We start from the raw sequence: 15,082 nt of genomic DNA on the forward strand, positions 1-15,082 counted from the left end.
CGTGCCCCTCCCCATCGCACCAGCTACCTCCCTGCGGCTGCTTTGCATCGCCTCGCCTCGCCTCGCTGGCCGTTAGGGCAAGGCGGCAGGGCCGCGGGCGGTGAGGCGGGGCGGGGGCCTACGGTGGGGGCGGCGAGCGGCAGGCGGCAGGCGGCGAGGCCGCCCTAGTAAAGGATGATATACACGGCGATCGACACGTTCTACCTGACGGACGAGCAGCTGCGCGACTCGCCGTCGCGGAAGGATGGGATCGACGAGGCCACCGAGACCGCGCTCCGCGTCTACGGCTGCGACCTCATCCAGGAGAGCGGCATCCTCCTCAAGCTGTATCCTTTCTCCTGCTCCTATGTCCAAATCCTGTCGTTAAGCCATTTATAGGGGCTTCTCAAGGTTCCTAGGGTTTCGTTAATTAGCTTACGTTTGACGACTTATTATCAATTGAGTTCTCTCCAGTGTGATTTCTAGGTTACTTGCTTTCTTTCAGTAGTAGTTCCATTGATTAAGCTTGGGATTAGGGTGTTTTGTTCAGTAGGTGTGGGTTGCTTTTATGGATCAACGAGGTATTTCCATTTAGAATTCTCTGGCTAACCTACTGTAGCAGATAAGTAATAGTAGATTTCTTTCTAATTAAGGAATATAGTTGGTGGCAAGTGGTAACTTGTGACAGGATGAATTTTGGCTGCCTCTGGATTTCTTTCTCCAGAGGTTGTTTTAGTTGTAGAATTAGCTTCTTCTGAAGTCACTATAATGTTATATACCAACTCTGCAATGTGCACTTTTTGTTGGGTAGAATGATAGAGAGATGGACCACTATCGATTATGTACATCTATTAGGTTATGGTTTGTCTGTTGTTTCATGATTTCCTTGTCAATTAAAAGTACTTGCAGGATATAAGGATACTTTTAGTGAATATAATAGTGTGTATGTGTTACTACTCTACTACTCTTCCTTGTCATTATTATACTATCTTAGCTTCATCCTGTTTGATAACAGTAAAAATATAAAAAGAAAAGGATGATCGAAGAATATAGAGATTTGATGTCATCTTCTATTTGATTTAGAACTACAGAAAGCAACATAGGTGAACCTCTGTTATAAATGATATGCTGAAGCAAACTCTGTTAGCATTATGGACAAGTTGAGATTATCACAACGATCAATTCTTCATGATATTCAATGTTCCAGTGGTATTGATAATTATTTTACTAACAAATAGAGAATTCTTGTTAGGAAATTGCAACTTTCCCATGCATTCTCGAACATAACTGGACCTCATTCTCTGAGAATTTTGTTTTCTTTTGTATTTATTTATCATAAATTATGTATTTTGTGTATTCTTGACTAACAAAGACCACAAGCGGTGATGGCCACGGCACAAGTACTGTTCCATCGCTTTTACTGCAAGAAATCATTTGTTCGATTCAGTGCAAAGGTAAATATCTTTATCTGCAGTTATTCTCATTAAGCCATTCTTAGTCTTTTGGGGTGGAACTAACGGGCCTTTTTATGTATGCTTGCAGAGAGTTGCTGCTAGCTGTGTTTGGCTGGCAGGGAAGTTGGAGGAGAGTCCCAGGAGATCAAAGCATATTATATTTGTCTTCCACAGAATGGAATGTAGGAGAGAAAACTTGCCTATCGAATTCTTAGATGTTTTTTCAAAGGTATATTTTGTTCAACTCTTTTTTTTTATTTTTTTTTGTAAAACCTTTGCACACTATTTGGCTTGACTTTATATCACGAAGAAGTTAGAATCATTGCTACTGTTGGTTTTCTCATTTTTTGTTGGTATGTCTTAGTATGTAGTTGGTAGAAATATCTGATGGTTATGCTGAACCTACTGTGTGATTCTAACATTTGCTACAGAAATATTCAGAACTGAGGCATGACCTGATACGGACAGAACGACATCTGTTGAAGGAGATGGGGTTTATTTGCCATGTCGAGCACCCCCATAAGTTCATATCAAACTACCTTGCAACACTTGAAGCCCCTCCTGAGCTTACTCAAGAGGCATGGAACCTTGCCAATGATAGGTACTTCTGATTCCACATTATGAGATTATCGATTTTATTACAACTAAAATTATTGTTCAAGTTATGGACTGTGATGTGATCTGCTTATTCTTTATTTTTGGGGCATGTAGGAAATAATGTTTTTGCATGTTTCACTTTAAGTTGGTTGTGACTTTGATACATCGGCTCAGTATGAATTTGAGGTAAATGCAATGTTAGTTGCACCACAAGGGCAGGGATACAAGTGGACTAACCCTAATAGATTGATATCTTTCTCGACTTGATCGATATATCTCCTCTCCTTATATAGAGAGGTTTACTTGATGCCTAAGCAAGATACCTAATCTTATCCCCCCTCTATCTCTAATGGGCCTACAATAATGCAGTGGCCGAGCTGGTCAATTTTCACGCCTAGGCCCACTAAGTGCATAAACCACTCGCACCGGGTCAAATACTCATAGATAACAAAACTATGTCATAAATGCATATTTTTATATGATATATATTTAAATCCCACCACTAAATACACAATATACTTGATGAAAACATGGGAGTGGTAAAATAACTGACTAATAATGATTTGGTTTATCCTCGCCTCTTATATCTTCTACCTCTGACTCTGATTTTTCTGGGGCAGAAGGTTGGTTTTGTGACATTGATTGAATAATTGGCATAGGAGAAAAAAAGATTTTAATGTATTGGCCCTCTTCAACTTGCAACTCTATACAAATTGAGAAAGATACATAATTATCTATGGGGAATTTGTGGATTGGGGGAATTGAACATTGAAATAGAACTTGGGATTTGAGAATGGCCGAATGGGGAATTCACCCGATTATGCTGTCTTGATGGAGACTGGACAGTGGAGTGTCTGTTGGCAATCCAGCCACCTGCACAGGTGAGCAAGCTCACTCCCTTACCACACTTACAACTCACGGCTAGAGGTAGTAGAAGGGTGAGCTCAGAACACCACACACGCACTGCACAGGCACAATTACAGGAAACTGAACTGCTTTGCTCTATTGCATTGCCAATATATACAAGTCTAGTACCAACTATATGCTACACTAGTACATGGCTTAGCTCAGCCTCCCAACTACTACTGCATGGCTGATGTATGCCACTACAAGGTTGGCCTACTGCCATACCTCTGCAGTACTCTAGGAGTCTGTTTGGTTCCCTGCATAACCCCCTAGCCAGGCTTCCACAATACAGGTTAGGCTTGTTTGGTTGCCTGGTTGGCCTTTTAGCCAGGCTTGCAGAAGCCCAACTTGTACGGATTTTCTGGCTTGCTGGGAACGGCCGATTCGGCCATCCCCGCGGAGCCAGGCTTGGCCCAGCCTCCCGCGCCCCCTCTCGTTGGTCCGCGCACCCCCTCTCCGCCGTCGTCGCGGATCCTGCTCGTCCTCCTCTCCACCTAACCGGCAGCGAGCCCTGCTCCTCTCCTCTCCGCCGTCGAATCGTGCCTCCCCATGTCGCTGCGGGCCTCCCGAGGCTGCAGTTCCTCGAGCTCTACTACAATGAGCTGGAGGGCGGCGTCCTCGCCGAGCTCGGCAACCTGACGGAGCTCACCGACATCGACCTCTCCGAGAATCGCCTCACGGGGGGTATCCCGGAGTCGCTGTGCGCGCTGCGCAACCTGCGCGTGCTCTAGATCTACACCAACCGCCTCACGGGACCCATCCCTGCCGTGCTCGGCAACTCCACGCAGCTGCGCATCCTCTCTGTTTACCGCAACCAGCTCACTGGCGAGATCCCCGCTGACCTCGGCCGGTACTTAGACCTCAACGTCATCGAGGTGTTGGAGAACCAGCTGACGGGCCCGCTGCCGCCGTACGCCTGCATCAACGGGAAGCTCCAGTACATCCTGGTGCTGAGCAACTTGCTCACGGGGCCCATCCCGCTGGCGTACGCCGAGTGCACGCCGCTGATCCGGTTCCGGGTGAGCCTGACGGACCCAGTGCTGCTGCTGTGCCTGCGGCCGAGCCTGCGGCGGGGGCTGGCTGGAGACGTGTGGGTGGTGGGCGTGTGCGCGCTGGTTTGCGCAGTGGCGATGCTGGCGCTGGCGCGGCGGTAAGTGCTGCGTGCGCGGCGGCTCGCGGAGCAGGACGGTGCGCTGGCGACGTCGCTGGGGTCGAGCGCGTCGTACGACATGACGAGCTTCCACAAGCTGACCTTCGACCAGCACGAGATCCTGGAGGCGCTGATCGACAAGAACATCGTGGGCCACGGCGGACCGTCCAGCGGTGGTGTGTTCCCTAGGAGGCTGCAACCCCTTCCATGGTGCTGACAACCTGCTCGGCAAAATGCTTGAACCATAGAAGGTGGAGGTAAGTTCACCAACGCAAAGATGAGGTGAATGCACCCGAATAAGCCTAGCAACCAAACAAGTGGTAACTAAGCCAGGCTTACCTATAACAGAGCAACCAAACAAGTGGCACTTGCATTGGTTAAACCTGGCTAGAGCTGGCGTGGTTTGTTTTTGCTAGCCAGGCTTGGTGGAGAAGAGAACCAAACACACCCTAGATGTACAGCAAGAGCTGACCAAAATACCAACTCTCTGCTGCAGCAAAAGATCAAAAGGGAGCAGCAGATTATCTTAAAGTGTCAGTTGCCTGCCTGCCTCTTGTGGCTGCGGTGCTGCCAATGACCTGGCTGCTGAGCCTGCAGTGCCCTGTCCATGCTGCGACGGTGCAATGTTGGGTCACTTTGCTGTCGCTGGTGTCTGCCTGCCCGCCCACTGGCCCCTGATGATTCATGCCCAGCAGGAGCACGACAGTTGGCCCTGCTCTGATTTTGCATTCTGTCGCCTGGTCTGACACACACCGCCATGCGCCCGCCTAGGGTTCTGATTCCCATTTGGGAGAGGGCTTTTGATTTTGATTCGGGAGAGGGATTGGAAGAGAGATATGGGAGAGCAAGAGAAGGGACATGCCGAGTCACACACCCCACACGTGTAGGGAGCCTGCTGCCTTGTGCCCTTTGATTCAGTTGGCTAGCCGGGTGGGACTTGGCCACTTGGGAGTGGAAGAAATGTTGGGCCACGCCTAGGGGTGCCTCGACTTGGACTAGAAATTTTAAGGGTGGAAAAGGGGATTTTCAGGCCACGGCCCCGCTGGCCCTAGGTCCATATCGCCCCCCTGTGACTGCCAATGACATGCAATACTGTCTTTTGGTTTAACTACTGGAGGACTTCTTTCACTGATATCCTTTCCCATTAAACCAAGTGAGCCTTTTTGTTTCCAATTCATGCTGCACTGTGTTTGTTTGGGCAAGTGGATCTATTGATTATCTATTTCTCTGCAACCCTCTTAAAGCATGTAACCATCAGCTAAGCATTACAAATATATTAACACAGGCAACTATGCAAAATATAAAGGGCTAATGAAGAAATGAATAGAGGAAAATGAACCCAAACCTGCAAGCGATGGGCTTTTTTTAAGACGATATACCTAGACATATTTGAATAATGAGCTGAGAGTGAAAGTTGCAAACCAAAAAGTTATAATATAAGGCTATAAAAAGTTAAAAACTTTGTCCACATGACATCACACCGCCGTGACTTATTTCGGGAACTAAAATTCATTTTGCCCATGGGCCATGGCACATTTTTATCTACTGGGGATTCACAATCCTTTTGGGCTTTGAATGTAGTCATTGACCCTGGAGCTTGCACATCTTCTATGTTATCAGATAGGCTTCTTGTGTTTTCCTTTTGCAGTTAAATTTGTGTTTGTACTAAGTACTAACATATTCTATATATATGTTTTGTATATCAGCTTAAGGACAACTCTGTGTGTGCGATTTAAGAGTGAAGTAGTAGCATGTGGAGTTGTGTATGCTGCAGCTAGGAGACACCGTGTACCCCTTCCTGAAGATCCTCCGTGGTGGACTGTCTTTGATGCTGATGAAGCAGGAATTCAGGAAGTTTGCAAGGTTCTTGCTCACCTCTACAGCCTGCCCAAGGCTCAATACATTCCAGTGTATAAAGACAATGATTCCTTTACTGTTAGGAGAATCTCTGATCCACAGGCTTCAAAGGTTAGTAAAGAATACCATTCAAAATAATCATACTGAATCTCATAGAATTATCTTTTAATGAGAAGTTGAGAACTGATTTTGTTTGTGTTCATCTTCAGGAAAGTCCAGCAAGTGCTGTTGCTAGCGATAAGGGTACCCCCATACCCTCAAGTTCTAGCCAGGAGAAGGATTCAGTGACTAAGACTATACTAAACAAGGTGAAGGAAAAAAGTGATGACGAAGGTAAACCATTACCCGCTGAACTTGATGGAAAAGAAAACTTGGTGGTGAACTCGAAAAATGAGAAGTCTGATTCTGGTGTTGACCGGAGTCGGGAAAGAGAAAGAGAGAGATCAAGAGGGCGGGAACGTGATGCCAGGGGTAGGGATTCGGATCGTGATAGCAGGGGTCGTGACTCTGATCGCGAGAGGGACCGGAGACGTCGCTCTAGGGAAAGAAGTTCAGGTATTGCTGGGAACCAATCAGATTTTTTAGTTATCTTAGAACCTCCAGTCAAAAAATAAGAAGTGTTTATGGCTGTCCTAACTCAGCATATTTAAACTTCGGTTGCATATTACTCTTGATGGATTAAGTTTTGATATTTGAAAATTGTATATCGTATTACTTTCAAAGTTTAGTTTTATAAAAAAGTATACTTATGCTTGTTTATAGATATTTTGTATCAAAATTTTGTAACAGAATGTAGTAGTCAAGGCCACATTTTGAAGATTGCCAGTGTCCAAAACATCACTTGTGACTAGAGGAAGTATTCAAAGTGCCCTATAGTATTCTCAGATGACTCATTGTATCTCGAATGCAGGACACTCAGACAAGGAGAAATCAAGGCGACATTCATCACGAGGTATGTTATATTTTCGCAGCGGGCTCTGTTGATGGCCCCGAGCTTTTCTATTTAGGACTTGGGTTTCTTATGTTGAGTTCATGTTATGATTTCAGACCGGGTTGACTACTACAGTTCGCATTCATCTCGTGAAAAAGATCGGCACAGGCACCATTGATCAAGGTGAGGAGGATCCCGATCTGCAGGGCATCGCTGCATGGAGACCACCACTTGGCAGTGCCGACCCAATCATGAAAACTTGTGGATTACCATCATCCCATTGGTGGTTGCATTGGCTTCATTGTTTATGCACCTTGGATTTTGTAACTTGCAAGATAAGCGAGCTGTGAAAAACTTGGATTTGTAGAAACTTAAACGAAGGATATATATATAAGATAAAATTGGCGCAGGTGCACACTGAACTGCCATTTCCAGCAGAGCTTGTGGAATGTTATAAAAAAACAGAGCATGTGGAATGTTTGTGCCGTCATGGTAAACGTTTGTGTGGATTTGGCCATGGTACATCCACATAACTTATTGAGGTTGGCGAACAAACTGTTAAACTTGTTCTCATATGGGGAGCATCAGGTCTTTGTGTGACTTGTTTCTGATTGCAAATAATTCTATAGGAGATCTCATGCCCAGAATGTGAAAATATTATGAATCTGACGATCAAATTGAGGTGATTTTGATCATACTGTTGATCTGTCACCATCGGTTGGACACAGAATGTAAGGAGTAATTAAGTCTAAACTTATAGAATAACAATTATTATACCATTGCAATAGAAGCGTACGTTTCAACTCTGTATTATGCAAAAATTCTATACCACTGTACAAATGAAACGGATACGTGGTACCACTGTACTTTCGGGCTATGTCTTCAACATATACTTTTGAATTTAAATAATTATATATTTTAATTAATTCAGTAATGCCAATCTTATGTTGTTAAGATACACAACATTTAAGATCTTACAGAGTATTAGATATAATAAACATATAAGGACCCACATTTTCATATGATGAGTAGCTTTTTACCCCTTTTAGGCCTCTTGTCGATGCCTAGGGTTCTTTCCTCTCTCTCGAGTTCAAGAAAGAGAAGATACATTTCTCGTTATAACAAGCCATTAGATCTGTTTTAAGTAGGTTTAGTTGAAATAAATCTACAGACAAAATTACGGCCCTGTTTAGCACAGCTCACAACAGCAAACACAGCTCACAACAACTTCATAAGCTATTGTAAGCTGTTTTTTTTTTCCAAACACTTTTTTTTTAAAACAGCTTCATGTGTGAAGCTATTTTTCTTCTTCTCTTACAAAGACATGAGTTGTGACGAAGTTGAAAAAAGTAGCTTATCCTAACTCTCTCTATATATTTTTTCATCCATGTATGAAGCTGTTAGTGAAGCTGTTTTGCCAAATAATTTTTTTAAAACAGCTCAGCTTCACTTAGAAAATTGCTCATAAAACTATTTTTTGAAAAAATAACTTTACTAGTAAAGCTGAGCTGTGCCAAACGGAGCCTACATAATTTGTAGTTAGAATTTTTACCTATGATGACTTTGTTGATCACCACCACCAGATCACCATTGCATAGATTAATTAATTTCACCAGCAGAATTTTTGATTTATCATCAATGGTCGTGAAGAGAAAATCAAATGATCAACATGACGCAAGGGTTGAAGCGGCTTATGTTGTAGCCAACGATACAACTGCTGTCGTTCTTTCGTTACTGTCGACACGGTTTTTCATCGGTTTTAAAACGTTAGATTCCGTCCGTTTTGAAGTTGATAGTTGAATTTACACTATTCAACAAGACTCTATCCGGCTAGAGCCATTGGCTACGTCGGGGGGTGAAAACAAGCCATTAGAGAAGAATCGATGGAAGAAAAAATATTATATTTTCTATATTTTCCACCCCCTTTAAAAAAGTATGTTTACGTCGTATACAATTTCTATATATCTCTACATATAAAAAAAAAGCAAATTTAAGGTGCCGAATCATTTTTCGAGGGGTGGCCATGTGCTGTGCCCATGTGGTGTGGCATCGAGTCTCGGGCCGGCGTGAGGCGCTAGCGGATAGACGGGTGGCACCGCGCGACGCCTCCGCACCACCACCACCACCTCCTCCATATTCCCCCCACCCAACCGCAACCTGGAGCCGAAAAAAAGGAGAAATACAAGCAAATGCTACGGACCGCCAAGGAATTTTTTTGGGATCGGAAAACATTCTCCCTTCTCCACCACCGCCTTCGCTCCTTGTACCTCGCCCCGTCTCCCTCCACACCGCTGCTATCCAGAACTCGGATCGATCGCTCCTCGTCGCGTCGGTAAGGCATCGTTTCTTCGTTTTCGGATTTTGGATCCTCGCGCGCGGGAGGAGAAGGGAGGTCGCGCACGGCGCACGGGGGGCGGCAGCGAGAGGGATTCCCGCGGCGCCTACACGTCTGCGAGGAGGCGCCCCATCTGGAATCCGTGCCATTTGATTTGAGAGTGGGAGGGGAAGGAAGAGAAGAAGGCGAAGGCGGCGGAGCCCCTCCCCCCCCCCTTCTTGATTCGCGACCGCCTCCACCGCCACCTTCTGCTCATAGGACCCGTCGTTTCTCCCCTGTTTGCTCTTCCTTCCCCACCCTTCATTCATCTGCTTTGCTCCTTCCGTTGCCCTGCTCTGCCTCTTTGGTATCTGTCCCCCTCCTTCGCTCTTCCTGCACCCTCCTTCCTCTTCCAGGCTGCTCTGTTCTGCAGTTCTGCTTATTCTTGCGTGAACGCGTGTCTGGTGATCTGATCTGCATTTCAGAACTAGTACTTAGTTGCACTACTTAAATATGGTATAGCGGTATTATATATGCTAAGAATTGACAATATTAAGGTATAATTTGCTTCTAATTCTAGTTGCATTATATATTATTAAGATGTTTGTATGGGCGTGCCTGTTTGGAATGGGGTGGCTCGCGCACCTTGCCTTACTCCCTTAAGAACCTTAGACATTACAGTTCACAACTTTCAATGACGCTGACACCATAACGAAATTACCGATTATTGTTATTGTATTTTGCCTGAAATCATGAATTCCTTGTTTAGTTACTCAACTTTGTAACCATCTTTGTTGCAGACTGCCAAGATGGATAAGCTCAGTGGTTCTGCACGTCTTATGATTGTTTCAGATCTTGACCATACAATGGTGAGTGTGTCTTCCAACTCAAATCTTGGTCTGCCCTAAGCTATCTGTATGTAATTCTTTTGGGATGGCTAAAACTTGCAGGTTGATCATCATGACGAGGAGAACTTGTCCTTGCTTAGGTTTGGTGCCCTGTGGGAATCTGTTTACTGCCAGGATTCTCTACTTGTCTTCTCGACTGGAAGATCACCAACTCTTTACAAGGAATTGAGGAAAGAGAAGCCTATGCTGACGCCAGACATCACTATCATGTCTGTTGGCACCGAGATAACATATGGGGAGGCAATGGTTCCTGATGATGGCTGGGAAGAATATCTGAACAATAAGTGGGACAGAAATATTGTCGTAGAAGAAACTGTGGGCTTTTCTGAGCTGAAGCTTCAGGTATGTTCTGCTGCATGCATGGCTGCTGTCTTCATCTCTATTCATTTTGGTTGGAATTAATACTGCTTTGCTTTTTACATTTGCATGGATACAGCCAGAGACAGAACAGCGCCCGCACAAGGTCAGCTTTTTGGTTGATAAGAAGAGTGCCCAGGAAGTGATAAAATCTGTTGCCGAGAGGTTGGAGAAACGTGGGGTGAGGCAGCATGCATCTTATATTATTGTGATTTGTTTTTGGATAATTTTCTCTATGTATGTTGGGACACATTATGGTTGACTGCTTTATTTCTTGTGAACAGCTAGATGCCAAAATAATATATAGTGGTGGCCAGGACCTTGATATATTACCTCAAGGAGCTGGAAAGGGCCAAGCACTTGCATATTTGCTTAAAAAGCTAAGCTCATGTGGAAAACCGCCCAACAATACTCTTGTTTGTGGTGACTCTGGTAATGATGCAGAATTATTCAGCATCCCTGGTGTACATGGTGTCATGGTCAGTGAATAATACATTGCATCAAGTATCTAACAAAGTTAATGCCTGAATAGTTACTGCAACTCCAAAATTTTGAATTGCTCAGGTTAGCAATGCCCAAGAGGAACTACTTCAGTGGTACACAGAAAATGCGAAGGATAACCCGAAGATAATTCATGCAAATGAGAGATGCGCAGCTGGTATTATACAAGCTATTGGACACTTCAAGCTAGGACCTAACATTTCTCCTAGAGACATGGAGTTCCCTTATGCAAAGGAAGCCTCTTTCAAACCTACAGATGCTGTAGTAAAGTTCTACGTTCTCTATGAGAAGTGGCGCAGGGCTGAGGTTCCAAAGTCTGATTCAGTTATAAAATACTTCAAAGACATCACTGTAAGTACATAGCTTTCCAGTTTGATTTTCCTTTGTTAAGTACCTTGTCTCATAATCCTTTCTGTATCATATATTTAGTTTACCTAATGTATGTTATGTTATAGTGTAGTGTTTCATCTTGCATTTGTATTATTCTTAAAATTTGTCAGAACTTTGTATATCAACAAATTGTCAGGAGAGCATGAGTTACTGTTCCATTGATCTCTAAAATTGAATTCTTTCTTATTTATTTGTCTATGTTAGCATGCAAATGGAGTTATCATCCATCCTGCTGGGCTTGAACTCTCACTCCATGCATCCATTGATGCATTGGGATCATGTTATGGTGACAAACAAGGGAAAAAGTACCGAGCATGGGTGGACAGACTTTTTATCACACAGACTGGTTCAGATAGTTGGGTGGTGAGATTTGACTTGTGGGAATCAGAAGGTAAGTCTTGACTCTTGAATATACACAGAACAACCAGTTTAGCTTCTTGTGCCATTTTATACAGTTCGTTCCAAACTTCCAGTTTCATGTCATCTTTCTGAACTTTTCTGTTTGGTTATATTTTTTGGTTGTGACTATTTTGCGTTGTTTATATTTTGTAGATATAGATTATGCCATATGCTGCAGGCTACAATTTGTAGAATATCATCATGACCATTTCCCAAGAGAAACTCTTAATACGTGAAGCTGTGAATCTTGAGTTTATGAAAATGGTCAAATTTTCATACAAAACTTTGCAACCAAGCTTTCACTTGTGATTAACTAGTCATGTGCTTAAGGGTTCTGCAAATACTAGTTCATCCAGTTGGGGAAGCACAGATTAAACGGTTGTATACTTAGCTTCTATTATATGCAGCCAGAAAGTGTAGTTAACTGTATATTCTGGATGTAGTGTAGATTTATCCAGGGTGTTTTTTGAATCTCAGAATCAAAGATGAAATTTGATATTGAATTTGTGCTGGTTTATTTAACTTTATGCATACTACATGATGCTGTTGAAACATTGCAACATTTTGGGTAAACTATGTTTTGGCGAAAGGGAACATGACACCAATTGATTTCTAATTCTTGGTAGTTGGTAATGTAATTCACAAGAGAATGCCCCAACATACTGCTAAAGAAAAATATTAGTGGAAAAAATGTTTGTAGATTTAGGAAATAAGACTAAGAGATTCATTCTGGTGGGGAAAATACAATGAGAAACTGTGGTAAATGTCTACATAATCTGTGTGTGGAATAGGATGGAAAGTATGTTAGATGTGATAAGGTTAGAATACAGAAAAGCATATTGAATTTTACTGTAGCATATGTGATGTTCTTCTTTGGATGGTCTGTAGGTGTTTCTAGTTACAAAACGCATTTGGCAGATAAATGAGCTGTTTGGATTGCGCTCTCATTATTTTAAAGAGAACACTGCTCTATAATTTGAGTGCTTATGCGTTATTAGGGATTAAATCATATATATATGCCACTTAAACTAAAACTATTAAAACAATCCTGTGTCATCAATAAGGTGGGTTGTATATATGACATGAGGCAAACATTCAATGTCACAAGGATATTGAAGCAGGTTTAAATGCCTTTATTCATTGAGTCAGAAGTATCATGTGTTGCTCCACACTAGAAGGTAGCATGAATAAATAGACAAGTTCATAGAGAAGGGATGTTCTTGTTTTCCCTTGGGATGAGGCGAGGGTTTGCATGCAACTGTTCTATTGATTGCTTGGTCAGTTGAGATCATTAATTTAAAAGACTGATTTAATTATTCTGAGAGCTCTTGATTTTCCTCAGTGTCCTTCATGTACCCTTACTAAACATGTTCTATAATTTTATGGCTTTGGTTCATATGCACGTAACCATGTGATGTACTCCCTCCGTTCCAAATTATAAGCCGCTTTGACTTTTTTGGTTCATCTATTTTGCTATCTAGCTTGACTGATATCTAGATGCATAATAAAATGGATGTACCAAAAAAGTCAAAGCGACTTATAATTTGGAACGGAGGGAGTATCGGTTACATTATTATGCCTTGTTCTCTGGTTCTGTTCAATGTAGGACATAACTAATGTCCCTTTCAACTATTTGCTTATATTTTGCTTCCATCTGTTATTCAGAGCTTTCCGCAAATACCCATTTCATTCTCTTTATTGGCAATTAATTTTGACTTGAATATGTTATTCCCCTCTACTTTCAGGTGATGTCCGTGTGTGCTCTCTGTCAAGTCTTGCTTTGGTTCTAAAGGTATATCATCCTCTTCGTTTTGACACATCTGTAGTTCTATACATGTTGCGTTTTGGGAAAGATATGGAGCTCATAGAACAGCGGTTTGCCTATGCTAACTCTATTTCTTATGCCAGGCTGAATCCCCCGAGGGCTTTGTGCTAACCCACATCCAAAAGACATGGCTGAATGGATACTCTTCAGGGGTTGAGCAGGCGTCTAAGCTGTAGAGCAATATACAGTCTCCGCTCGCGATTGGAGTTTTCTTGAGGATAGAATAGAATAATGTATCTACTTCATCTGAGAAAAACTTTTTTCTCTTGTTTATAATGTTAACTTCCCAAAACCTCACTGGGAGGATCTCCAGGGAGAGGATTTGGTGCGTAAAGATAAATGTTCTGTCTCATGGCTTTCATGAGAAGATGAAATAATTGATTCATCTTGGTATATATTTACGAATCTTGTTGAATAATGCAGTGTTACCTATATCCAGGGATGGCAACGGCCCCAACCTAATATCCAGGAAATGTGCTTTTACCTCATTAGGGTACGAGTGCGGTTTAATTTGCTTACCCATAGGTATGTTAATGGAGAAAATTCTTACCCATTACCGGGAACGAATATGATTCTGCACTATCGGAACCCTTTAAAATCTGTCTATGGGGATGTATATGCCCGGTATGCAAATATAATTGATAAATGATCATTGTCCTTTAAAATCTGTTTTTGGATTTTTGACGTTGTATATTTAATGCTTTATATATGTGTTGCAAGATTCGATAAGATGAGAAATTTTAAAAAGATTTTAGATTTTCGGGTGTATGATGTGATGGAACAGAGACAAGCATCGTCATAACCCCTTCTCTGTCTATTAGTTTAAGAAAAGAAAATTTTTGGGTGTTACATTGAATATGTTGTAAGAATATTTTGGATTTTGACGTTGTATATTTAATGCTTTATGCATGTGCTGCAAGATTCGATGATATAGGAAATTTTAAAAAGATTTTGAATTTTGGGGTGTATGATGTGATGGAACAGAGACAAGCATCATCGTAACCCCCTTCTCTGTTTATTAGTTTAAGAAAAGAAAATTTTTAGGTGCCACATCGAATATGTTGTAAGGATGTCAGAAGAGATTTTTACATACTAATAAAAAAATAAATTATATAGCTTCCCTAGAAACTATGAGATAAATTTAAAGCCTAATTAGTCTGTCATTAACACACGTGGGTTACTATAGCAATTATAGATAATCATAGACTAATTAGACTTAAAACAATTGTCTTACGATTTTTTGTTAAACTATGTAATTAATTTTTTTATCTACATCTAATGCTTCATGTGTTTAAAGATTGAATAGGACGGGTGAAAAGTTTTCTGTGGGTAAACAGGACCTCGGTGAGTACCACCCGTTCAAGGTGCACAACCCAAAACTGAAACACCACCATGTCCTGCTGTGCGGTGTACTCTCTCCGTCTATAAATAAATGTACTTATCAGTTTTTGATAAGTTAATTTTTTTTTAATTTAACTTGAGATATATTAAATAATATTAATATTTATATCTGT

The 15,082-nt window shown here is 42.2% G+C and overlaps 2 protein-coding genes across 2 annotated transcripts; both read left to right on the forward strand.

Moving 5' to 3' along the window:
- On the forward strand, positions 1-7,447 carry LOC110434873 (cyclin-L1-1). Its single transcript, XM_021459682.1, has 8 exons — positions 1-326; positions 1,352-1,433; positions 1,522-1,662; positions 1,865-2,034; positions 5,793-6,054; positions 6,153-6,498; positions 6,854-6,895; positions 6,991-7,447. The coding sequence occupies exons 1-8, from the start codon at positions 175-177 to the stop codon at positions 7,050-7,052; spliced, it is 1,257 nt and encodes a 418-aa protein (XP_021315357.1). The 5' UTR covers positions 1-174; the 3' UTR covers positions 7,053-7,447.
- LOC8056063 (sucrose-phosphatase 1) lies at positions 8,998-13,990 on the forward strand. Its single transcript, XM_021459652.1, has 9 exons — positions 8,998-9,206; positions 9,989-10,057; positions 10,139-10,438; positions 10,533-10,634; positions 10,738-10,932; positions 11,018-11,305; positions 11,549-11,735; positions 13,489-13,535; positions 13,652-13,990. Exons 2-9 carry the CDS (start codon positions 9,998-10,000, stop codon positions 13,742-13,744), a joined length of 1,272 nt encoding a protein of 423 aa, XP_021315327.1. The 5' UTR covers positions 8,998-9,206; positions 9,989-9,997; the 3' UTR covers positions 13,745-13,990.

The sequence above is a fragment of the Sorghum bicolor genome, chromosome 4 (genome assembly GCF_000003195.3).
Source record: "Sorghum bicolor cultivar BTx623 chromosome 4, Sorghum_bicolor_NCBIv3, whole genome shotgun sequence".
Classification (NCBI taxonomy): Eukaryota; Viridiplantae; Streptophyta; class Magnoliopsida; order Poales; family Poaceae; genus Sorghum; species Sorghum bicolor.

Excerpts from the sequence above, each read along its gene's own strand:
- LOC110434873 (XM_021459682.1), top strand. The coding sequence starts at position 175 with ATGATATACACGGCGATCGACACGTTCTACCTGACGGACGAGCAGCTG. Across the intron at positions 327-1,351 it reads AGCGGCATCCTCCTCAAGCT|ACCACAAGCGGTGATGGCCA; the intron begins GTATCCTTTCTC and ends TGACTAACAAAG. Across the intron at positions 1,663-1,864 it reads TCTTAGATGTTTTTTCAAAG|AAATATTCAGAACTGAGGCA; the intron begins GTATATTTTGTT and ends CATTTGCTACAG.
- LOC8056063 (XM_021459652.1), top strand. The coding sequence starts at position 9,998 with ATGGATAAGCTCAGTGGTTCTGCACGTCTTATGATTGTTTCAGATCTT. Across the intron at positions 10,439-10,532 it reads TTTCTGAGCTGAAGCTTCAG|CCAGAGACAGAACAGCGCCC; the intron begins GTATGTTCTGCT and ends GCATGGATACAG. Across the intron at positions 13,536-13,651 it reads GTCTTGCTTTGGTTCTAAAG|GCTGAATCCCCCGAGGGCTT; the intron begins GTATATCATCCT and ends TTCTTATGCCAG.